Source organism: Scophthalmus maximus, chromosome 10, assembly GCF_022379125.1.
Source record: "Scophthalmus maximus strain ysfricsl-2021 chromosome 10, ASM2237912v1, whole genome shotgun sequence".
NCBI lineage: Eukaryota > Metazoa > Chordata > Actinopteri > Pleuronectiformes > Scophthalmidae > Scophthalmus > Scophthalmus maximus.
Window position 1 is genome coordinate 14,023,821 of NC_061524.1, and position 25,183 is coordinate 14,049,003.

Below are 25,183 nucleotides of genomic sequence, written 5' to 3' on the forward strand. Positions count from 1 at the left end.
TCTACTTCCACTAACTTGTCTCTGAATAAATTAACCAATTCACAAAATTAAACCTGATAACAATATAAAATTTAGTTGAGGGAGTAAAGGGGTTAAGATATTTTTCGATATAGTTTTATAATGTGCTGCCTGGGTTGGGCTTTTGATTGATTGTTTTTTTAGTGTTAGGTGAACTTCTTTAAATATGTCACATATTAAAACCAGAATTAAACCTGATGAGAAAAAACAATATTCTATATACATGTGTCAGTGATGGCTACATTCATTTGGGAGACAAACCTCCAAAATTTGTAACCTTAGGAAGTAATGATTAGCCCGATTCTAATTAGCCTTGCCGTGTATTCGCCATTCAGCAAGGAAAAACAAATCTATCGTATCATAGTGTTCAATACAGATAATAGAATAAGGCATTTCAAATTAGTGAAAAGAAAAAAAAATCTTCTTAAATATATAACCTATTGTAATCTCACTACTGAGATTATTAAAGCAGACACACACTAAATGACTAAATCCAGTTGCTTCTGATTCAACACCCTTGTGGATTACTATGAACTGGAATCTGGATGAACAAAAAAAATCCAGACATCTCTCCCACACGTGCAATCACAAGGAAACATTTGTCAGATAGACATTGGTATGTAATCTTCATGTTTGACAGAAGACATCTGTGAATTAATAAGACCTCAGGAATATTTAAAACTGAGCCAGAGTTCATGATAGTGCATTTACAAAGACACCCAAGAGAGAGACACCTTTTAATATACATTAAAAACATTGCATTAACACATTTTACATTATTCATTTATTTATTAAATCCCTCCTATAGTAAACTTGCAATCTAACAATCTTTATTACATGTTACCCCTGGAAGTCATATTAATCACAGAATACAATAGACCTTGTGTTTGTGTTCACTAAGCTCAAACACTGATTTCACTGCACAGATGCAATAAATACAAATTGTAGAAATAAAATGTGAGAAATACAACAGCAGCAGACCACTCATAAAAGACGTTTTTAACATGTGTACCATTTATCCCAAAATTCGCCTGTGCTACTTTTCAATATAGACAATTCCATGACACATTAAGTGAGACAACAAAACATGCAGCATAGGAACATGTCTCAGTAGGGCACAAGCATCGAGAACCGCTGCAGTGCTCTTTTCTTTTCTGCTGCAGGATTACAAACATTTTTTTTTTTCATTCTCCTTCATTTGGTGTTAAGTGGGTTCAAAATCTACCTTGGAAGTTCGGCTTGGTTGAGGTCTGCTGATGCAGTCGCATGCTTTTTTACTATATAATCATCAAACAATGGACATTTTTTCACAGTAGACATTTTGACATGTCGCTGTGGGGAACACAATAAAAAATAAATAGTGGGATGATTGAGACATTGTTAACGTTATCAGTAACACCCATGCTTTTACTTTTGTGACATGTCAATAAATCTGCTTTGGGAAAATAAAAAGGCCTATTCAGTGAACACATGTGCTCTGTCTGTGTGAATGCATTTGTTAGGTTTTCCTCGGTTTCTCAATTCTTGTCACCTCTCTCTGTGTCGATAACGAATACAATACGGAGCTTGTGGTGTGGTTCCAACATAAATTGTGTAAGATATTTGGCAAACACATTTCAGTTTGTGTTTGTGAAGTTTAATTGACACCCAACCGGGTACATTTGAAACAATATCCTGTTGGTGTAAATTGGTCAAATATGTCAATATATTTTGTACTTACTTTAAAGTAAAAAGCAGTATCCAGTAATGATTAGTACATTGTATGTACTGTTTAAAAACTAGTATGAAGCATGGATTGAGCAACGCAATTTTCACAAACTACCTTTTTTTTTACATCAACATGCTCTTTAGGAATAAGATAAACCAACACTGATAATCACTTAAAACCACTGACAAACATGTTGCACTTTAAACCGCTATCAAAACTGTCATTAGAACAAACAGCAGAAGTGAGTGCTACAGCTGTTCAGTTTACTACATGGTACTTCAGAAGTATTCAGGGTTGCAGTATCAAAGTCAGAGAGAGTTGTTACTGCAGTTGAGAGGCACAGAGGTGCGGGACACTTCCATGTGCACAATGGACATGGGGAATTGCTCACACTCCTCTTCTAGTGGGCGGCAGCAGCAGTGCATGAGCACCTCTCTCACCTCCTGCCGGAAGTTGGAGTTGAGGAAGCCGTAGATGATGGGGTTGATGCAGGTGGAAGACATGGCCAGTAAGTGGCAGAGGGAGAAGAGCAGGTTGTGGTGGCAGATGGGCAGAGCCTCCTGGTTCCAGTCTGACAGCACATTGAAGATGGTGAGTGGCAGCCAGCAAAGGGCAAAGGCTGTTATGAGTGCGACCAGCATGATGTTGATTCTGCGGCTGTGGGTAATGCGCTGGCTCTCTGGGGTCCTGGCACGGTTGAGCATTTCTTTGCGTTGGCGAAGGCGCACAAACACCCTAACATAACAGAGCAGGACCAGCAATAGTGGGCCACAGTACTGGAATAGCAGGAGCCATGTGGTGTATGCAAGCCTGTGTTGCTGGGATGGCCAATGCTCCAGACAGGCCTCCATATGCGGAATTGTGGGGACATAAGACAAGAGGGTGTGGTATGAACTTGGAGGCACAGATGAGTTTTTGTATGTGTGAGAGGCAGTTTGAGGCAGAGATGCATTGAGATAAGCCTGGGAAGTGGCTTGTTGATGAAGTGGAGACTGGGGGAGGACGACATTAGTGTAGGGCTCGGTTGTGAGTAGCTGAAAGGCCAAGAATGGTGTCGAGGTGAAGCAGGCTAGAATCCAAATGAGAACGACTGCCATGTTGGCCTGAGGGATGCTCGGTTTCCACCCAGAGGGGTTAATGATGAGCTGATGTCTTTCCAGAGCAATGAAAACTAGAGACAGCACGGAAACAGTCACAGACACACACTGGATGAACGGCACCAGCCGACATAACAGCGACCCAAACACCCAATGATCCATTATTGTGTATATGACAGTGAAAGGTAGGCAGAAGACACACACCAGAATGTCAGAGAAGGACAGGTTGCAGATGAAAATGCTGGTGACATTGACTTTTTCTCTCCGACGGGTGATTATGCAGATGAGGCCGATGTTTCCCAACAGCCCCAGCACCATTGTTATGCTGTACCACACTACTAGAACCCCAGTGAGAATGGGAGACATATGGCACTGCTCATCGTGCTCAAGAACAAAGAAGTTTGAGAGGAGCTGGGTCTCATTGCCTGGCCACTGCACAGGCTCATGACTGCTTCTTCCCCTCTCCCATGGTCGGGAAAGCGAAGAGTTGGAGCTGTTCAAGGCCAGAGACGGCGCTGTCGTCGACGAAGAAGATTGGCTCGTGTTGCCACTCAAGGACATCTCACCAGGACTTTGGTGTCACTAGCCTCCAGGATCAAACTGTCCATCCCAGCCCTCTGAAGACATGCATCTATCACAAATAGAGAGAGAAAGAACACACACAGAGGGAGATAAAAATATTCACTTGGAAACCTTTAAAGGTTGTGATCTTATAGAACGGATACAGTACTGTTATTCTGAAGGGGCGAAAAGTGAAGGAAAGTTCATCCTGTGGCTGAGGAGGAGTAACGGCCAGAAAACAATGCAACACTGGAGGATGTCTAGCAATTCCCTGTAAATCGCTGTTACATTAGGTTCAATAAAGCAGTGTCATTAAAAAATACTATATGCTCTTTTTTAAGCCATGCTAATGACTCTCTTGGGATTGCAGAGTCCCTAGGTAACAGTAGTAACCCATAGTGCTCCTCTTGTCCAAACTAACCTATCATCCCAACAACTACATATAGGATGGATTGCCATCAAATTTATTTTAGACATCCATGTGGGATAAAGTGCAACAGCTGTGGTGATCCATTGCCTTTTCATCTAGTGCCATCATCAGGTCATAATATAATTTTGTCTGATACTTTGGTTTAAGACCAAATGCCTACAAAACCAATGACGTTCACCTTGGTCAGCTGGACCTGGATGTTAAAATCTTGACAAGCTAAACTTAGATGAACGTGGTTAACATTATGGATGTTCCTTGAATTGGTGTAATATGGAAGGTTGAGTCTTAGGTTGATTACCCACAGAATCCTGAATATCACTCACCATAAAAATGGAGAAAATTAGAGAGTCTTTACACAAATTACACTGACAGACTTGTGTCAGTGCTTCATTTTACAGTAACAATCACTCTTTCTATTTACCCATCTTAAGATCTCAGACTTGTCAGTTACCCTCCCACAAATGAACCCTCCAGTCAGGTTTCCAGAACGAACGTAACGTCTTAATGACAGTAAAATTACTATGCATACATCTGATCGCACGCATCTATTTTTCCGAGTAGACAATACATGATGTAGTATGTCGAGAGTGAAAGGGCATGACAATGTCAGAATCCTAAAAATGGATCCTGGCCCTATCTCCCCCGAAACCTCTGCCATGTGCTGTGAAAACCAGCATCGCAAAGAAAAATAAACCTGTCATTTTCCGTTGACGCCACGCGCGCGTAGCTCTCAGTCCCTTCACACTGCATCATTACTAACCTACTCTGGCAGCGTGGTAAGTGAGCTGCAGGCAGGGTGGCACAGCACTGATCCTTCTGTCTTCAGGGAGACAAGGCAGGCAGGTTTTTTAATTTCACCTGTAAGCAGCTGTAACAGAGGAACCATAAATGGCAGCAGGGGAAAAAGAAGAAAAAAAAAGTCATTAATAAGCTAATTTTAACCTGTAGTGTGACAATCATGCGACACTGAAGGATTCGCATCCAGCATGTAGTTGTTGTGTGTGAGTCCCTTCCAGAGCAAAACCCCTGCAGGATAAGGAACACTGTGACCTGACACAGCTCTGCCCGTCGTATTCTTCTTTTCTTCCTCAGCGAAGTGTGCTTCAACAAAATGCTGCTCTCTGACAGGGTCATTTTCCACAGATCCGTTTCCACAGCTGCATTGCAAAGTTTTTTAAAAATGTTTTTCAATGTAAAATACATTGGGAAAAAAAGTGTAACTAGATTTTGTGAGGTCCATAGCAATTATGAAGGATGGACCAATGGATTTTGAGAGCTCTTTTTATTTATTTATTTGTTTTAATAAATTGAATATATATAATGTAAATGTGTTGGAAAATGATCACATACAGTTTGTGTTTGACAGAGAAACAGAGAAAAAGCCCAACCTCTAGCCCAACCTCTGCCTCTGCAATTGTCAGTTAGGTTACTGGTTCATATGTATGAATGTAAAATGTGTAACTTTGAAAAAAGAATTCATATCAATAGTATTTCTTCTTTTTTCCTTTTATTACATTTGTAAAAAAATATCCCTTTTTTATTACAGCTTCACACCAGACCACCAGTAAATATGACCAATTACTGGAATCTGTCATACATTAACTTTCATTCATTCAATTATTCTCATGTATAGTATTTCCATATAAATCTGCTCAGAAATAATTTTCTCTTTCCAATTGCCTCCTGCATGTGGAAGAGCAGGTTGACGGCAGCGGGCACCGTTGTGTGCTCAACCTGAGATAATGACTCAAGCCTCATTATTCTCTGCTGGAGGTGTCAGGGACTGTGTGACATTACTGCTACGGGTACTATCACTGGAATTGGTTTTACCCACATTTCCACATTGTAAATGAGAGATTCATGCAAATCAGGCTCACAATATCCCGTGTTATCCCAGTTTCCCTGCTGAAATCCCCTCTGTTTTCTAGGAAATGGCTTCTAGACTGCTGTTGTTCAGCGGCATCATTCAAAAAACATTTGCAGAGGAAGATACATGTAGTATCTTAGTGCAACTGCCTATCTGTGGACTCTAAGAAACAAACTGATGGTGGGGAGACAAGACAGCATGAATTTCATAAGTGATTAACTAATACAAGAATGATTTCCCTTAACTAAGATCATTTCTGTGAGTAAAAATAAAGCACTTACGTGGTGGGTGGGCAGAGTGGAGTGTCTCTGTGACGCCAAGATGACAGCAAAAACAATGCTCTGAACAGGTGTGAATCCACAGAGATGAGAGTTGGAGAAGGAGCTAGACCTCATAACAACCACAGCATCTCTGTCGGAGACAGCGGCCAGAGAAGCCCTGCTGTTATTGGGCTGTTCGAGCCCTTTGGGTGTCAGAGACCCTCTGAGCATCATGCTCTGCTGTCACACAGTGGTGATTTCATTCAATTACATTCTGAAAATGTCACCTGCTGCAAGTACTGTACTGTTAAAGAGACAAAGAGCAGGCAAATGGAAATAGAGTAGGAGTAGCAGGTTTCAACTTTATTTCCACCGAAATTTAAAACAAGTAAGACCAAGAGAAGGTTGATTTGTTGTTTCTTTGAAATTTGTGGCATGTACGCCCCATAAACTAGTGGATAAAATGTGAAATAATTTTTCCAGTCTGGAAGTCGCTTTGTGGAGTGTTCAGTTGGGACTACACTCTTTTGTCTTGTCCGTCTTCAGCACGACCTTGGCAGAGCAGGCCTGTTTATTCACAACCATCTCACACTCCTCAGGGATGTCTACCTCGTCTGCATCGGGGAGCCTGAGAAACGGAAAGATAGATTATCACCCTGAGGTGAAAAAACACCCAAAACAAATAGCCTGCGGTAATCATTTGGAGTGGGACGGCTGTCAGAGAAAAGGGAAGGGTATTTTACTTTTTCTCTATGGGAGAGCAGAGGAGGGAAGGAATTCTTATTCTTATTCTTATTCTTTTGACTTTTTTCTGTATCAGAGCTACATTTCCCTCCTCAAATTCAACTAGTAGCTTTCAGGACACATGCCAGTCTTTTCTTTGTTTTGGATTTGATATTATTTCTCATTTGAGTTGCGCAGAGTGAGGCTACAATAAGACCAACGTGTTTTATGGAGAGAGATGAAATTTGCAACTTGCTGGAGGTTTCATTAATCAATGAGATCTGTCCATCAGTGCGCACACATTGTCTTCAATCCATGGTGCCCAACTGTTTCTGACACTCTTCTTCGTGGAAATTAGAGAACATGCCGCACACAGTTGTCTCCCTACATTTTCCCTCAGTGAATATGTGTTTATGGATATTTGACTGTGGGACCTTTGGCTGCGCTGTCTGGAGGAAACAGAGCACTCCGGGGTCTCGCTGCTGCTTCAACCTGGTCATGAATGTCATGCATCGTTTTAATTATGATGGAAATGTGATGGACATCTCATCTACACATCGATATCATTTAAAGATACTTGGGGGGGGGGGGGGGGGTATAACAAGGTCTCGCTACAGTTCCTTAGAAATAACAAATTACTTTAAATACTTGCAACACAGCCTAGAGAACACAGGTTCGTTAGAAGAGAAAAAAAAGGTTTGATCATAGGTGATCAAAGCACGAGAATCTTACGTGGTGCAGCAGCTCAATCCTTCCTTCGAACAGGAGCACTCCATGCAGTCTCTCACCCACTCAGAGTCAAAGTCATGCTGCTTCCCGTCCTTATCCACACATCCTACATGTGAAGAAATAAAACCGCAGTTCATAGGAGCAGTTGATCACTCTGTTGATTCAATTCATTGCTGTGAATATTCATGGGTCAACGTGTCGTGATGTGTGCACAGGCGTGGCTTTGGTACACGTTGGGTGTGATGGCAAACACACAATGGCCAAGCGATGTGGTTATGGAACACTCGATACCGATTGATAAGTTTCACAACATCTGTCAAATTTACTAGAGGGAAGTTTCCCATTCCACCAGAATCGCTGCTTCACTGCTGCTGTTTTTTCTCAAGAATTTGTTATAATTCTTATGACCCCCTCACCTTTTGGAGGGTCGTTCAAATCTTTGATCTCTAAATCCTGGAAGAAGCAGTCACAGTGGCACAGGACCACCAGTCCCAGAAGACAGACGAACACACGGAGGGAAGCCTGGAAGAGGGAATAAATTACATCTGTACGCATGGTGCATATTTTATTGTCAATGAGCTGTATTTATGCAGGTCTCCTTAATTAACTTCATTTAGCACATCCACGTAGGATCTCTTGAGGACTGAAATGGAATCAGTAAGTTATTCATGCTTTAGTTGTCAGCTAATCCCATTTCCTTAACAAGATTTATAAAAATAAAAAAACCCTGCTAAGGAATAAACTGTCATAGTCAGTAGGTTTTAGCATTGTAGCTGTGTGCCCGAAGTTACAGTTGTTCATCATGCCACCACCACCACAAGTACTAACAATTTTCATTACCAATAACGACAAGGGTGACAAATGATAATAATAATAATGCACCAATATTCTCCAATTTTCCCTACATTTTGGCTATGACATAAAAAGTTGTAATAGTAATATCTAGTCTACTACTACTACTACTACTACTACTACACACACACACACACACACACACACACACACACACACACACAGTATAAGACTAATATACAGTACCAATCCTGACAACTTCTTTACTCCCAACGTCATATGTTCTTAGTTTTCCCTTCCAAATTGCGAGGTGCAAAATACTCACCATCCTCAGATGTGATGTGACCCAGTGAACAGGAAGCTGATGTGCATGAGCACTCTCTAATAGTGGCTTTATATTAAGGTGTGCACCCCTGCATGTCTTTATAACATTTGAATGGTGATGTGACTCATATATTTGTTTAAAGGTGGGGAAGGCAGGTAGATTGTTTATGCTGATAAGTCATATTAAAGGCACACCTTACAGAGCTATGACTATTTCAGCCATAGTAAATAGAGTATGTATATTTAACTGACTTGCAAGGCAAAAGAAACACGTCAGTCTGAAATATAAAAATGCTTTTCCTTATATGTAAACTTTTATTGCTTAGCCAAAAAGCAGATACAGAGCACTAACATTAAAAATCAATGCCATAAATTGTAAACATTTATTAAAAATATATAGTTTGGATCAACCATGAGATTGTAAACAACACAGTACTGAATCTTTGCTATCAACTGTCTGTCAACAGCTGTAAAATTCATTCTTTGTACTGTGCAACAAAGGAACGTGACAACAAGGCTAAAGCAAACTCCAGCTCCATAAATTTCTATACTCATTATATAATTAACACCCAGTAAAAAAAACAAATAGGCTCATTGGCAAAATTGAACATTGCAATAAATGTTCAGATATTTGGTTCAGTTTCACCATGAATGTAGGAAGCAAACTATACGATCCCAGTGCAGGTGAGGTCATCAAAAACAACAGGACTATAGAATTAACGTTGTGTGAAACCTTAAGTGTAAATAAAGACTGAAACAGAGCTCCTTCAGCACAGGAAGTGTTTTTTTCCTGTTGCACATCGAAAGAAACAATCTTCCGTTGGCAGCAACTACCAAACTGGAGTCAAATCTGTTTGCAGGCAAAACAACATGTGAAGTGTCTCCATGACAACTCCCAAAGAACGGCGACCACAGTATCACCCTTCACTTCGGCTGTGTGATGCCTGGTCAGTGTTCTACACATTGAGTCAGACTAACAACGCAAACCACTTGTAAACTTTAAACTCCCCCAAAGTGGAATATGAATAATCAAAGTGATTATTTCAAGGCAAATGTGTCTCCAAGAAAATGTCCGTACCTGCAGCGCTTAGGCTCTGAAGTAAACCACATGTCTTTTTCTTTTTTTTTTTAACCTGGCAGTGTGCAATTAAAGCTGGGAATAAATTAAAAAAGGAATAGCTTTACTGTTTGGGAAAGTGAGATGAGAAATTTACTGCCTTCATATACGTTCATCAAATATGACGCTACAACCAGCAGGTGGTTAGCTTAGCTTAGCACAAAGACTGGAAATAGTAGGAAACAGCTAGTAGAGCTCTTTTCAAAAGGAACCCATTCTAAAACCCATAAATTTAAATGTTATTATTATTATTATTATTTGGTTGTCAGCAGTGAGTCAGTCACAGATTGCACTTTTTATCTCTTGGTTTTTAGACAGTTATACATTCAGGTTTAATGCTAGTAGGTAAATGATGTTACCTTTAAAACATGCTACCCGCCTTCCGCCTGATTCCAGTCTTTGTGCTAAGCTAAGCTAAGCTAACCAGTTGCTGGCCTTCACTTCATATTTATTAGGTAGACATGAAAGTGGCACATAAATTGTCAAAACTATTCCTTCAAACATACAAATTATTTAACAAAATAAAAGATCATCTTTTTTATGCAAATGAGGTTAAAAAAAAACATTTAAACAAACTCCCAGAGTCATCCAAACATAAGAAGCAGCATCTCAAGGACAAAGTTTCGAATTCAGGCTGTAATGTCACAGTCCGTGCACATTGCAGCTGCGGCGCTCTGAGCGTATACTCTATCCAATCAGAGTTTTCATGAAGGAAGGTTTGTGGAAGGGCCAGTGGTACTGGTTGGGGACGGGTCCGTTCACGTTGCACTCAAAGAAGGAGAACATGGGGAACCAAATGCGCGCCCTGCGGCTGTGCTGGTAGGCGCGGGTGTTGGCTAAAGTGTGGTAGTAGAGGAAGAGGCGGGTGGTGATGTAGAAGGCGATGAACACGTCGATGGAGTAGTGCTCGTGCGCCGCCAGGATGAAGAAAATGCCAAACAGGTTTAACACCCAGGAGATGGTGTGGATCAGGTGCCAGTTTCGTGGAGTGTCTGCAATTGAAAGGAACCATTAAAGTTGAAGATATACGTATAGCATTTTAATGTGTACCACGGACATCAAATGTTGTCTAAAAACTATGAAAAAAAACACATTGATGGGACACAGCGTTGTGCTGGGTGACACTCTCCACTGTGATCAGCACTATTGTTTTAGTTGATTTTACATACAACATCCTGTTGCTGTCAATACACATTTGGTGTGGATAGTACATCAAATGTGTAATAATCCATAACTGAGAGTTTGCTAATAATGAAGTGTCCAGCTGTTTTAGGAAATCACATTGCCTGAAGAAGAAAAAGAAATCTAATGTATGTATCTGTGAGCAATAATTTAAGGGAAATCAGACAGTATGGAGGGACGGACTAACACATTGTTCGTGTTTTAATCAATTCATGGGATTTGGTGACAAAAGAAAAAAAAAGAAATCATGTTGGCTCTATCTTTTGACATAGGTCACACATACTCTAAAGTAAATGTCCAGTGGTTGAAGGTAACACTCACATTCGGTCACAAAAAAGTTGAGCAACGTAATGACAACCGTGTGTCCACTGAACATGTAGTCTCCACACGTTTGGACACCGGTCAGAGTCATCCCAAAGCCACTCCAGATTGCCAACGCCCTCTGTATCTTCTCCAACGTGTCACCGTATGTCTGGAGGAACAAAAGGCTCTTGTTATCAGTCAGCTGATCATTTGCAAAGCGATAACACAGAGTCAAGAATACACTGCAACAACTGCCAAGAGCTGCAAGAATTGCCAACTACTCCAGAGTGAAAAATTGGAAAACATTATCTAATCTGCACATAATCTCGTGTTGGCTTCCCACCTTACTGGCACACTTCAGGTGCTGCCCAGGCACAGAGAGGGAGGTGACGAACATAGTGCAGCAGCGAAGCAGAAACACCGTTCCCATTAAAGAGCACAACCGCCTGAAGAGAATGGACCTGAAACAGAAAGACAAAATAAAGTTTGTTCTTGACGCGTGTCCAAAATCAGTAATGTTGCTTTTTGCACATATCATTTTTGGGAATATGTTGAACAGTGGACTACCTGTGTTTGTGAAGGAGCAGGATCAACAGAAACATGTAACACAGGATGAGGCCACAAGCTTCAGCCATTGCAAAAGCCCAAGGGATTCTAGGAACGCTGTCAAAAGGCAAAAACATCTGTATCATCGTTTAAACTTACATACATATAAGTGCATGAGAACGTGTACTTTAACTATGGAGTCTGGGCAGTTGCAGAACATGCACTGGAAACTAGAAATAGGTATTTATGAGTACAATACAGACACAAGATATAGAGTCAATACCTGTCCAGGAATATATCAGGTAGTGGTGGGTATGTCCTCATGTCCGGGACACGCTCGTGTACAATGACCATGACAAAAGATGTGAATCCAAACACAAAAAAGACGTATACGGAACTGAGGATTGTCTTCCACACCTCTGGGTCCAATCTACCAGCCAGGTGCTGCCTACACCTCCAGTTGGAGTGTGTCTGACACAGTGCCGCTCCTGGAGCGAATCCAGTTCGCTCGCCGTTCCTCAGCCGCAGCTCGGTCCCGTTACACGAGCGCTCACCTCCGTTATACCTCCTGTCGCCGTCGCATCTCCAATCGACCCCCTCGGCGCCCAGCGAGTGCCCAGCGGGGAGGCTGTCTGAAGGCTGAAGACCCAGCTCCTCCAGCTGGGCCTGGCTCTGTCTCTGGAGCCGGCGGAGGGCCAGGGTCAGCCTCTTGATGTCTCCCAGCACGGTCAGGCCCAGTGGTGGACCCCGCAGGTCAGCCTCGGTCAGTGCCAGTAGGCTGGGGCCATCCAGGCGGTGCTGGGTGCACAATAACTCCACATACTCCCCGAAACCTTCCTCCTGCAGCCACTGGGCCACCTGCTTACAGCTCCAGCCGCTCGCACTGTCCTCCGACTGTGCCATGCCACTGCAGATACCGACATATACTGCGTTAAGACATGTGGGGCTTGAAGAAGATGATCAATATAAAAGCAACCAGAGCCAAAGACATGAAGAAGACTGTCACAATAAAAATACAGACTTATACAACATCCTGTTCCAACTGATCACAGCTTGCTGAAACAAGTCCCCAACATTTTATGACAGAGTACCACTTCCTTTTTTCACCTCTTGATTTCATTGCTCTCTTTGTCACTTGAATGATTAATCTGCTTTATTTGCTGTTGATCACAACTGTATGTATAGATGGGCTCCTGCTGTCATTTGTTTTGTATGTAGATTCACTACTCAGACCCTTTCTCTGTCTGGAAGCTCATCATACATAGAGTATAATCAACTTTTCCGTCGCTGCACTTTTTTTTTTAACTAACGGATTCATAATTCCTTTGTCCACAAAAATAAAAAAAAACGTATCTTAAAATAGGTAAGAAGTAAAAAGTGAAAACTGCATTCTACAAAATCTACAAAATTAGAGATTAGTGGAGCAGTCAATCATTAGCCAACTATATTGGTTAGTTATCAAGCGTAGTCTTCAGTTTTTTTAGTTTTATTTTTTTTTAGAACATTTTCTAAATAATCTCTGGTTCCAGGGTCTCAGAAGTTTCAGTGTATATAGAATATCTTTTGTTTTTGGATTGTTGGTTGGACAAAATATGTAATCTGAGGACATTATCCTGGGCTTTTGTGGAATTATGACATTTTACGGACAAAATGATTAATCTATAACAAAAATAATTAAATTGTTGCAGTGCTAAAAGATATAAATCTATGAAGAGCAGCAATTCCTCACAGTTTACCTGGAAACCAGAGACGTCCCTAATAAATTACCAAAACAATTGATAAAGTCTTAAAATTGTCATTAATACATATTTGTGAAGGCCTGCATGTGGCAGAAAGGTTTTACAAGGACTAATCAGGAGTCAGTGTGGAGGTAATCTGCTGTTGGGGAAGCTTATTTGTGCTCTTACTCGACGTGACCCAGCACTGAACGCCACAGGCTACTTAGTGCTATTACATCATCTGCGTTCAGTTCAATGACCGTACTCGTGGAGCACTGGCTTATAGTATGTGTCTGAACTGATATTAACATCCACATAAAGAAGACTTTTTGTTTTAAGTGTCAAACCAAATAAATGAAGAGACTGATCATCCTCTCATGATACAATTAAAAGGAAAAACTGAACAAAACAAAAAACACTAAGTTCCTCTCCGGCAGATAGACTCAAGAACGGGTGAATCAATCGTCTTTGCTTTGACGCTTTATCATTTTTGGTCCTTTGACCTTTCTGATAAAGTCCCCACAGTGCTGCTCGCCCAGTTCTCCCTCCTGCTCCAAAGGTCTGCAGGGTTCAACCAACATGACTGAAATGCCGGTAACTGCTGAATGTGAGCAATGACTCCACGCGCTGATTGGACAGACTTCAAAATTACCCAAGTAAGCAGCTTTCACATATCAGTAATACATGAGACATTACTGGCTTCTGGGAAGCTCTGACACTCACCAACTATGAGATATCAGTAAATGTTCATACACATAGAGACGCTGTTTTCATACTGCAGCTGGTTGGTGTTTGTTAAACCTACAGTTATTACTAAATGAATCTGGAAAATACTCCAGGTTTTTAATGGATGAAGCTTATTATTTATTTCATTATCCACTAATCTGCTGATTATTTGCCTCAATTAACTGATTTGTCTGTAAATCTTTGTTGGTTCCATCAACAATCCCAAACTATTCAGTTTGACATAGTGTAAATCAAGACAAAGCAGCCGATCCTCACCAGAGCTGAAACAACTGGCCAGTCAACCAGTCAGTAGATGGAAATGTTTCATCCGTTTTCTTGTTGTGACAAAAAAATCAAACGATTGATGGTTTCTGCTTTTCCCACGTGCATTGTATAGTATAGTATAGTACAGTAAAGTATAGTAAACTGAATATCTTTGGCTTTTGGACTGTTGCTTAGACAAAACGAGACATTTGAAGCAGTCACCTTGGATCAACAAACTTGCCATTTTTCCAATGTTTAAAGAACATAAAAAATAATAAACAAAACAAAATTTCTGATTAAGAAGATCAATTGGTAATGAAAATAATTAAGGGCTGAAATCTTAATCATCCCGCTTCACCATCAAATGTTTGGTACCTTAACTCGAGGAACCACTTTTTTTAATCTACGAATCAATCGAGCTGTTTCATTTCTTGTGAAATAAGTGAAATAAACAATGAGATGTGATGACAATCACACGGAGTAAAGTTTGTCATACAGTACACCTTCAACAATACAGATCATACGGTGGTCGGCTGCCAGTGAAGGATCCAAACAGAGGAACTTTTTCACCAGCAGGCGAAATCAGCTGATCATCGGTAGCACATATTTACGTGTGTGACTCACCTGACTAGCTGCTGCTCCGCTCCCTCAGAGAGAAATGTTATTTTTAACTAGTCTCTGGATTTTTACTGGCAACATGCTGCAGCTTCTCCGGCCACAGGCTTTGCTTGGGGATTCACAAGTGCCCTGTCAGCTTGTTCGGAGGGCTTACAGTGACACACAGCTGTGAGAGAGAAAGCTCCTCTGTGTGTGTGTGTGTGTGTGTGTGTGTGTGTGTGTGTGTGTGTGTGTGTGAGTGAGTGTGAGTGAGTGAGGGAGAGACAAGAGATCATTTGACAAAAGGCCTCGCAGTGTGTTGACCACAGGGCCAACACTGTCACGTCAAACCAGCACATTTCAGCTTGAGATCAACTCTGGCCGATTCAATCGTGTTGTTCTCTGTGATGGTGTGGACGTTTCAAACATTGTTGTCAACACTACACATAAACAAAAATGTAGAACGGTACATGTCAATGGAGATCCTCCCCCCCCCCCGCCCAAAAAAAGTCACAGAAAGTAGATTCAGTCATTTCAGAGTCACTTCGAAAGGTTAAAGTAAACAGCAGTGGCCTCTCTTACCAAAGATCCTCGGTCAGCGTGCCGTCAGAGGGCGTAGATGGGCTGCCTGGCTGTGGCTCAACCCACTGGAGTACTTCTTGGCCAACATGTTTCTGACAACTAGGCAACACCAAACAGGAAGAGGCCACGGTGAGCAACACCAGGAAAGAAGAGAAGGGTGGCCTCATGCAGGACTGCCCTGCTCCAAACACACTGACATCTGCTGGACACGCTCGATAACCGGGATCTGCTTTGAAGGAGGAAAACACAAGGTTCTTTTTATTCTCTTTTAAATTAGAAAAAAGGTGGATTTCATGCGGCCCTTGGTTTGAGTTTGACAAAACAAGCACAAGCTGTGGTTGTCAAACCAGAACTGTAGCGCAGCTGTAAACACAGCTCCATGAGTCAGAGTTTGACTGAAAACTCCAGACATGAGTCGTCAAACAGCACCACCTGTTCTGGACAGTCACGGGAACTGCGTGCTGAAACAGAGTCGAAGCAGAGGCAACAGACGGGGGTCTGATTTATTTTTTGGGGGGGAGGACGGGCCAGAATAGTTTCACGGCCTGTAGACTTTAAAAATGTCTGAAAGGAAGTCGATCACAGGCGCCGTCTCAGAGGTGGGTCGTGACACCGGAGAGACAGACCCAGAAGAGGAGGTGGAGGATTCGGACACTAACTCTGGGGCGGTCCCGTCTCTCCAGGAGCTGGAGGAGGCTTTGCATTCAGCGCCTCGCTCCTGTCGCCTCGGCGATGAGGTGTGGCCAAACCTGCATCTGGGGGACATGTGAGCATCCTGTGCCTGATTTAAGTTCACATATACAGTGTGTGTGTGTGTGTGTGTCTGGACTGTTGTTTTGATTAACAAAATGTGTGCCAGGTTCATGTCCCATGACAAACTCGGTCTCTGGCAGCTGGGCATCACCCACGTGCTGAACGCCGCTCACGGCAAACTGTGCTGTAAGGGCAGCGACGATTTCTACGGCACCACGGTGAAGTACTACGGAGTGGCGGCCTGCGACCTGCCCACATTTGACCTTTCACCTTTTTTCTACCCTGCAGCTGAATTCATTCACCGGGCGTTGACATCAGGAGGTACTGCACACTGCTCAACACAGATATTACTGTTACTGTATGAAATGTAATGACAAGGTCAGGGGTTATTTGTCCTCCCAGCGTCTTTTTCTGTGTCTTCTGTGAATTCCAGGAAAGGTGCTTGTGCACTGCGCTGTGGGCGTGAGTCGCTCGGCTGCGCTGGTCCTCGCCTACCTGATGATTTGTCACCACCTCACTCTTCTGTCCTCTGTACGCTGTGTGCAAGAGAAACGCTGGATTCTCCCCAACAGAGGCTTTCTGCAGCAGCTCAGAGCCCTGGACCGAGAACTGCAGGACAAACGGAACGACCCTGTGCGCCAGAAATCCTTTGGACCTGTCCTGCCTTAGTCGACAGAAGTCAATGTCCTCACTGACAGCACGCAAGACCTTCTCCATTAGTACCATTTCCTGTTCACTGTGTGCAGCCCTCCCCTCACTTGTGCTCATCTGCCGTGACCTCAGTCTGGCCACAGAAAGCGTCCCTGTCGGTGAACAGACCAGTCAATGCAGCAGCAACATTAAATACACGCCACATCCAGTCAGAGAGAACACACTGAATACAGAGGGCTAATTTGGGAGCCCCGGCAGCACTCCAACAACCACCTGCTCACTTCTCTCACTGAGCCGCAGACTCCGGTGCCGGGGCGGTGAGCAGAGACAGCAGGAGCATTGCTGGAGTCTGTTAGACGAGCGGGGAGAATGTCAGGGGGCAAGCAGCTACAGGACCTGGTGCTCATTAAAGAACTGGAGCTCATTTTGGATTCCTGCACACTGGAGCTCTCCGCAGTGGATGAAGTCTGGCCCAACCTGTACATAGGAAATGTGTGAGTGTCTCGTGTGTGTGTGTGTGTGTGTGTGTGTGTGTGTGTGTGAGGAGTCTGTCGCAGTTTGGACAATAATAAACATAGCTCACAGACAGAGCTATGCAAAATCCGTTTTAATAAAACATGCAACTGTTTAACACGTTTCCTCTTTGGTCTCTGTGTCTGCCCCTTCTCTTTTCCAGGGCTGTGGCACAGAACAGAAAGACGTTACATAAGCTTGGCATCACTCACGTGCTGAACGCCGCGCACGCCAAGCAGGGCAGCATCGGTGACCAGAGTTTCTACGGGAACACGTGTGTGTACTTTGGCATCCAGGCTGACGATTCAGAGCACTTTGACCTTAGTCAGTACTTCAAACCTGCGGCTGACTTCATACACAGAGCCTTGAAGAGCAAAGATGGTAAAGTATGTGAACGTCACACCCGCTGTCCCATTAAACATTTTTTTTTTTGTCTTAATACTCGTCTCCCACTCTCCATCCTGCTCTGCAGGGAAAGTGCTGGTGCACTGCATCATGGGCGTGAGTCGATCGGCCACTCTGGTCCTGGTGTTCCTGATGCTGCGGCAGCGTCTCTCTCTGAGAGATGCTCTGAGGCACGTCGGCCAAAAACGGGCCATTTACCCCAACCGCAACTTCCTGTCCCTCCTCCTCAAGCTGGATGAGCAGCTGACACTCAAGCGGAGGTTGTGTCCTCTCCTCTGACATCAGTCCTTCTCACATCTCTCTGCTCCTTCAATACCCCAGTTGCTTCAGGACCACTGTCTCTCTCTTTCCACGTGTCACACTCCGTTCTAGTCAGTATTGTTGTAAATGATGATTTGCTATCACAATGAGTATGATGTAGATGTAGAGGGGTGTGTCTGAGAGTGGAGTGGCGTTTAAATTCCATCTTTTATTCATTTTTAAGGTTGTCCACTTTCCTTGCACAAGTTTAACTTCCGACTGCAGCAGCAACGGCCCTGCGTCGTTACAAATTGTAAATATCAAAGTACAGTGTCAGGTTTGTTTTCATTTTCAAACTGTGTTCAGATGTTACCTCTCAGTTCAAGTGTTCAAATGTTACCTCTCAGTTCAAGCCTTGTGCATCTTTATGATTGTTGTGATTGTCCATTAAAGACATTTTACGATATTTCATTTAATCTACTTTCATTTTTGACAGGATGGAGTTACAGTGACTGATAAATAATTACCTGAAATATGTTTTATTCTATATACCAATCATACTTTTTGAATAAACATTACACTGAACAGTTTGGCTGTGAAGGCACCTTGTCCTTCTTCCCCGTTTTCTTAGAACAGAGTTTGTTTTTCTGTCTCAGCTTCAATCATTTTGAATTAACGTGAACGTCTCAACGTCTCAGCTGATGGAAACCACTTTACCCTGTAAAAATTCGTTCAGGTCAAATTCTGTGTCTGGTTCAAGGTGAGTTTTATTCACTGCGCAGTGGACAAAGAAGATCACAGCAAGGCAATGAAACTCTGTCTGATGGTTAAAATTGAGGGTAAAGTTTTATACCATTGCATCAGGGCAAGTCTAAAACAATAGGCCAACAGGCTTAGTTTACAATAAAATGTGATACAATCTGCCAGTAATCTATTTGGCCGATCATTTCAACCCCTCTGACAGTGTAATGTCAGACGTCTGCAAGGGAGGTTCTGGTAAATCATATTCACATGTAAATTACAAATCCTGAATGAGAACAACGAGAGTTATACACAAGTATCTTGTTAATTCATGTAAAACAGTTGGTGTCAGCACAGAGCTTGATTGCATTACATCATCACATTGATGTCATAAGAAAGGCAGGAACTTAAGCAGGATACGTACATGGAAGTCATAAAGCTGAACTTATTTTCTTCTACAACTTCTTATCAACTATTGCCTCACAAAAATTTTAATGATAATCACGGTGACACATTTTCACAGAGAAAAGGAAATCTTTGATATGGTGAATAATCTGATCTTTCTGAGTGGATTTCAGTGTGGACTCCATGTTCTGTCTGCTCGCTCGCTAAAACACCAAATTTCAACAATGAATCCTTGTGCCAAGTCAGAAGCGCGTGCTTGTCTGTTTTTCATTGCAAGGTTGCCGAAACGGTGAATTGTGCGTGACGTCATTTCACGAGAACAGTTGTCTTTTATTGGCAGTGTGGCTCTGCTGTGCCTCCTAACTGCTGCTGCAACTGTGTATTCACCTTATGTTCAGTAGCCTGCTGAGGCAAATGGTGCAATTTGAGAATGATTTTGAATTGTGGTGATATTGCACTGGGGTTTACTCAGTTTTGTTGTTAACTATAAATTAATTTAAACTCATAACAAAAGAGATGTGGCTTGAAGATCTTCTTCAACCGATAGATGATGGCATGTTTACTTTGTCAGGCAAATGAAGAAGAGAGCACAATAACCACGTGTATCCCAAGGCCTACAAAACTCAATAAGCATTTCCTATTTTTAATTCATGGAAAATAATTCAGTATTTATGTTCTCAGAGCACACATACAGCTGAAGTTAACATATTACTGGTGAATGTTGAAGCTTTGCTCATATTTCTTGAAGGAGCCGAGCAGCAGATGTTATGTGGCTGCTGCGTGGCAACAGAGAGAGAGACACACATTGTACAGTGGCGTATTACATAACAGTCTGTGGTGGTCATCATGGAAAGTCCGCAAGTGAGCTAATGTTGAAGTTGACAGGATAATGCCACATTGTTGTCCACAACAGGGAGACTTCGGGCATGAAGTCAAAATAGATTAAATATGTTTCAGAGTGCCTGGATACAGTCCGCAGGATGTGTTTGTCACTAATGCGTGTACAGTTACAGAGTTAAAAAAGGAAACGGGCTACGGTGGTGTGTGTGTGTGTGTGTGTGTGTGTGTGTGTGTGTGTGTGTGTGTGTGTGGCTGTGAGGGTGCGCAGAGAAATAAGAGCGAGTGCGGTAGAAGAAGTTCTTGTGCTACCTTCAAGTCAGGTAAGTTCATATGATTCAGAATGAGAAAAGGTTAGGTCAGGATTTACTCGACCTGTCACCTCTGGCTTTACCCTTTGATTGGTGATTGAATGTGTGTGTGTGTGTGTGTGGGGGTGTTAGTATGTCTCTTAGGGATCCACCATATGAACCTCCTTCTGTCTCGGAGCTGCAGGAGTTCCTACTAGCAGACAGACAACCTTCAGGACATGTGAATCAAGTTTGGCCCAACCTTTACATAGGCAACGAGTATGTTAACACACAATTACACAATAACACACACACACACACACATTCAGCACATCTACGCGTATATAAATATCCTTCACTCAGACAGAAAGTCAATGTGTGACCGTGCTGTAGGGTGGCGGCTCGTGACAAGGGCACTCTCCACGGCCTGGGCATCACTCACATTGTAAATGCGGCTCATGGACCCCCCAGCCCGGGTCCAGGGGCCCGTTTCTACGTCAGCACCGGACCGCGCTTCTACAGAGACATGACAGTCGATTATTATGGGGTGGAGGCTGATGATGCAATCGAGTTCATCCTTAGCCCTTTCTTCTACCCAACATCACGACACATCAGAGCTGCACTGGCCATGGGAGGCAAGTCAGTCACACTTGGTTGTTTCAGTGTAAATAGATTTGCCCTCGGTGTCAGTATTAATGGAGCTGCACCCGTACAGCCTAATGCAATCTGAAATGTGCTCAGTTTTTGTTGAGACTCAAATAGCATTGTTAAATTTATTATGTTTTAGCGTTGACGTCATAGTGAAAGATGCTGTTTTATGTTATTAAAAGTGTTTTGTTAGTGATTCTGTTCTCCTCATGCATGAACTGTAAATGGGGAAGACAATTTATTTTAAAAACATCATAACATTTGTGTATTCTAGTACAACACCACCTTCAACAATGATCTCAGCAATAAATATATGAAAAAATAACAGCCTATATGTCCCCCGTCCCAGGACGGGTGTTTGTCCACTGTCTGATGGGTGTGAGCCGCTCTGCGACCTTAGTGCTGGCCTTCCTCATGATTGCTGAGGGCCTGAGGCTGCAGGAGGCGGTGGCTGCGGTCAGGCCACACCGAGACATCTGCCCCAACCCGGGCTTCCTGCAGCAGCTCCGCAGCCTCGACAGGAGCCTGGAGAGGGAGAGGAGTCGACGGCGACAGGCCCAAACACTGTAAAGACATACATAGATACACACACAAAACCATAAACATCAACATAAACATCAACATACACTCACACACACACACACACACACACACACACACACACACACACACACACACACAGAGGTCACTTAACCCAGGAGGAGGAAACACTAGCAAATTATCTGGACGAAAAGGAAGCTGGTGGAACCTGTCAATCAAGTCTTGCCGACCCTTTACCTAGGGGATGAGTAAGTAGAAGAATCACATCCAGCATCTTGAAATATTCTAAAAATGTATTTCAAACAATCAGCTTGTGTGTGGTGGTGGTGGTGTGTGTGTGTGTGTGTGTGTATGTGTGCAGGTCTGTGGAGCGAGGTAAAACAACTCTACAGTGACCTTGGTGTGTCGAAGCTGCAGACCATCCGGAGTTTAACCTCCGACCTCTCTTCAGCCCGGCTGCACAGTTCATAGACAGTGCTCTTAAGAAAAATGGTCAGTGTGCCAACATGACAGCAGAAGCCAATTCATAATGTATATATAATACATAGTGAGTGCAAAAACATCTCCAATTCACTCGGTGTTTGATTATTTCCACTGTGCCAGGTGATCTGACTGTGGACATGTAGCCAATAAGAGTAAAAATCTTTAGGGCCTTTAAGGTCTTAAATTGAAAATTTCATCAATTAATTATTTTATTTCAGTTTTACTAAATACAACAATCAATATATCTTCCAAGGAAGGTGTTTGTCCACTGTGCCATGGGTGTCAGCCACTCTGGAGCACTGGCTTTGGCGTATCTGATGATCTCCCAGGGCCTGTCGCTGGCAGAGGCCATCATCGATGTGCGTCTGAACAGAGACATTGGACCCAACTCAAGATTTCTGGAGGAGCTGAGCCAACTGGAGCTGAGCAGACAGATCACAGGGGCAGACAATAGAGACGTCTCCTAATAATGACCACATGAACCATTTTTTTTATTGGATATCCACAGTTTCTCTCAGAATAATCAACTTAGATAACAATACTCAAATGACAAAATCGAAATGTCATCTCTCAGTCACGTAGCTTATCTCCTCCCCCGAAAACAATTTGTAAAATATAACAACTGAATGCTTTGAGTTTTGTGTCTCTGTAAATAACTCGGCACTGACAGATAGTCACTGATCCCCCCACCTGTCCGCACATTAGTCACATTCCCATAATGACAATGATGCAACATGCCACTCACACTGAACCTGTCTTTGTTTTTGGCATTCAGTGTTGTTTCTTGCAGGCAATAAGAAAGTAATCACTGCCACATTAAAGGGCTCAGATCACGCAAGGAAGGTCATGAGAAAGTGTTTGTGTGTGCGTGCGTGCGTGCGTGCATGTGTGCGTGTGTGTGTGTGTGTGTGTGTGTGTGTGTCACGTTGTTGAGGTCGGGTGTTGTAGCCCAGCTGCCTAAAAATATCATCTTAAACACAGTGCCCAAAAGAGAGGTGTCACTATTTAAGATCTGTCTCGGTTGATACACACTCACTTGCACACACACAAATACACACATGTCCATTCTGGACAAGCGGAGGTCTGTGATCCTACTCAAGAACAGATAAACAGATACGTTTTTAACAGTTACAAGAAAGAGGTAAGTCACATACTTTTTCATTTCCTTTTTTTTTGCCTCATAGTCTTTTCTTTATACAGCCAATATCATCCCAGTTCAACACTGTTTCACCCCAAACAGCTCAACGTGAGAGTGATGTGTGTGAAGAGTTTGGTAGAAAAAGAAGAATTCAAAATGTGGCATGATACGACAAAGGTGTAGAATGAAGCTAGGACCATGGAGGACATGAAACGATAATACATTCATCAGCTGATGTAAATGTGCAACTAACAGGAAGGTTGACAAAAGTTAATACGATAAATCATCTCAAATATGTTAAGTTTTAACAAATCAATTTATCTATTTATTAAAAACAGATTTATTAATAACCAAATTCACAAAAAAACATAAAACATTTTTTTGGTTTCGGCCGTGTCAACACTCAAGCGTTTAGAAGAATTATTAAGTTATAGTTGTTGACCTATTCATTAGTAAACACTCACATCCACTTACCACTTGTATCAAGCTCAGGGATGTGTGTGTGTTTTGTGGGCAGCAGGAGGGAGACATGTCCTCCCGTGTGGTGAAGTCCAGGAGTAAGAACCCGTACGCAGCGGTGCAGGTGGACCCAGACAGTGACTACATCACGCCAGGAACATTAGACCTGGAGCAGCTGTTCTGGACCGGCAGCGCGGTTCAGTATGCTCATGTCAACCAGGTGTGGCCCAGTGTTTACATCGGGGATGAGTGAGTAAATGCAAACACATGGCTGGTTTTAATACTTGTGTATTCAAATGTGTCACAATTCACGGCAACAGCTTCATATTGAGTCTGTGTGTGTTTTTTTGCATGCGCACAGGAAAACGGCTCTGGAGCGGCCTGGCCTGAGGGATCTGGGCATTACACATGTCCTGAATGCTGCAGAGGGGAAGTGGAATAATGTGCTGACCGGTGCTGATTACTACGCTGACGTGAACATCCAATACTTTGGCGTTGAGGCCGATGACAAACCCACCTTCAACATCTCCCAGTACTTCTGCCCTGCAGCCCAGTTCATCCACGAGGCCCTCGGTCACTCAGAAAGTGAGTCCTGGAGGAAACCCAACAACGAAAGCCTGAACTCTTTACTCCGGCTCGCTTCAATTTAATCTAATATTATTTTACATTTGTTCTAGACAAGGTGCTGGTGCACTGCGTAATGGGTCGGAGCAGGTCAGCGACCCTGGTCTTGGCATACCTGATGATGAAACACAGCTTTTCTGTGGTGGATGCTATCGAGCATGTGCGGCGGCGCCGTTGTGTCCTGCCCAATCACGGCTTCCTCAAACAGCTCAGAGCCCTGGACATCACACTGCAGGAGGAGAGACTCAGGGGAAAAAGAGAGACGCAAGACCAATAGTTCAAAACAGATATATAATAAACCACCTCAGGTATTAAAATGTTCATTGACTATAGTATCAATAAATTCTGCTTTATTTTTTCACTATTGTGTCATGTGAGTAAAAATGTAAAATGTGTTCTCGAGGGCCTGGTGATGTTTTCCATCATACTGTAGCCCAGTGCTGGTATTGATGCAAATTAGATCAGTTCAGAAAAAAAGGGCAGAAGTGGCACAGATAAGAGGGAAATGATCACATGTAGCTTGAGTATCACTCTGACTCAGCTCTGCCTGTGTCCAGTCACAGAGCTGTGGTTCTGGTTCTGATATTGAATTCAGTGTGACAATCGAGAAACTATGGTTACACTCACTTTATTCTTCTTTATCTCTGTCTCATTTCCCACCATCTTACATCCAAAACAAAACATTTATTTCAGAGAACTGATTCAATAATTTTTCATAATCCCAGGACCCATTTCAAGATGTCAATGGCAGTAGTAATTTTGTCTAAAATCCAAAAAATGTGGGGATGGTGCAAGTGTATCAACACTCGCTACTCTACAGTGTCTGATGAGGGAGGAGAAATTAGAAGTCTAAAATTCACTAATATGGACTCAAAGCGTTTAGTTTTATATTTTATTGGTTTTGCTCCATTA

The 25,183-nt window shown here is 42.7% G+C and overlaps 7 protein-coding genes across 9 annotated transcripts; 4 read left to right on the forward strand and 3 right to left on the reverse strand.

The window, feature by feature from the left end:
* Nucleotides 1-742: 742 nt before the first annotated feature.
* LOC118283765 (neuropeptide Y receptor type 4) lies at nt 743-3,448 on the reverse strand. The gene has a single exon (XM_035606105.2). The coding sequence runs from the start codon at nt 3,382-3,384 to the stop codon at nt 2,035-2,037; it is 1,350 nt and encodes a 449-aa protein (XP_035461998.2). The 5' UTR covers nt 3,385-3,448; the 3' UTR covers nt 743-2,034.
* A 2,830-nt stretch (nt 3,449-6,278) lies between these two features.
* Nucleotides 6,279-8,624, reverse strand: si:ch73-288o11.4 (beta-microseminoprotein). Its single transcript, XM_035606972.2, has 4 exons — nt 8,511-8,624; nt 7,810-7,915; nt 7,397-7,499; nt 6,279-6,569 (listed from the first exon to the last, which is right to left on the reverse strand). Exons 1-4 carry the CDS (start codon nt 8,511-8,513, stop codon nt 6,449-6,451), a joined length of 333 nt encoding a protein of 110 aa, XP_035462865.2. The 5' UTR covers nt 8,514-8,624; the 3' UTR covers nt 6,279-6,448.
* Nucleotides 8,625-8,801: 177 nt separating this feature from the next.
* Nucleotides 8,802-15,726, reverse strand: LOC118283964 (sphingomyelin synthase-related protein 1). Of its 2 annotated transcripts, none has more exons than XM_035606453.2 (6): nt 15,545-15,726; nt 11,941-12,564; nt 11,679-11,774; nt 11,455-11,572; nt 11,130-11,280; nt 8,802-10,618 (listed from the first exon to the last, which is right to left on the reverse strand). In XM_035606453.2, exons 1-6 carry the CDS (start codon nt 15,709-15,711, stop codon nt 10,314-10,316), a joined length of 1,461 nt encoding a protein of 486 aa, XP_035462346.2. In that variant the 5' UTR covers nt 15,712-15,726; the 3' UTR covers nt 8,802-10,313. The 2 variants fall into 2 exon arrangements, with proteins under 2 accessions (XP_035462346.2, XP_035462347.2); XM_035606454.2 differs by lacking the exon at nt 15,545-15,726 and adding an exon at nt 14,990-15,129.
* On the forward strand, nt 15,660-16,966 carry LOC118283965 (dual specificity protein phosphatase 13-like). The gene is made up of 3 exons (XM_035606455.2): nt 15,660-16,310; nt 16,404-16,618; nt 16,731-16,966. Exons 1-3 carry the CDS (start codon nt 16,105-16,107, stop codon nt 16,964-16,966), a joined length of 657 nt encoding a protein of 218 aa, XP_035462348.2. The 5' UTR covers nt 15,660-16,104.
* Nucleotides 16,967-17,036: 70 nt separating this feature from the next.
* zgc:153981 (dual specificity protein phosphatase family protein) lies at nt 17,037-18,694 on the forward strand. The gene is made up of 3 exons (XM_035606460.2): nt 17,037-17,442; nt 17,625-17,842; nt 17,934-18,694. The coding sequence occupies exons 1-3, from the start codon at nt 17,318-17,320 to the stop codon at nt 18,143-18,145; spliced, it is 555 nt and encodes a 184-aa protein (XP_035462353.1). The 5' UTR covers nt 17,037-17,317; the 3' UTR covers nt 18,146-18,694.
* Nucleotides 18,695-20,306: 1,612 nt separating this feature from the next.
* Nucleotides 20,307-21,618, forward strand: dusp13a (dual specificity phosphatase 13a). Its single transcript, XM_035606459.2, has 4 exons — nt 20,307-20,412; nt 20,533-20,658; nt 20,773-21,014; nt 21,377-21,618. Exons 2-4 carry the CDS (start codon nt 20,534-20,536, stop codon nt 21,595-21,597), a joined length of 588 nt encoding a protein of 195 aa, XP_035462352.1. The 5' UTR covers nt 20,307-20,412; nt 20,533; the 3' UTR covers nt 21,598-21,618.
* Nucleotides 21,619-23,075: 1,457 nt separating this feature from the next.
* Nucleotides 23,076-24,632, forward strand: LOC118283966 (dual specificity phosphatase 29). 2 transcript variants are annotated; one of them, XM_035606458.1, is made up of 4 exons: nt 23,076-23,191; nt 23,709-23,896; nt 24,009-24,232; nt 24,325-24,632. In XM_035606458.1, the coding sequence occupies exons 2-4, from the start codon at nt 23,718-23,720 to the stop codon at nt 24,546-24,548; spliced, it is 627 nt and encodes a 208-aa protein (XP_035462351.1). In that variant the 5' UTR covers nt 23,076-23,191; nt 23,709-23,717; the 3' UTR covers nt 24,549-24,632. The 2 variants fall into 2 exon arrangements, with proteins under 2 accessions (XP_035462351.1, XP_035462349.1); XM_035606456.1 differs by having other exon boundaries at nt 23,098-23,191; nt 23,706-23,896.
* Nucleotides 24,633-25,183: the final 551 nt, after the last annotated feature.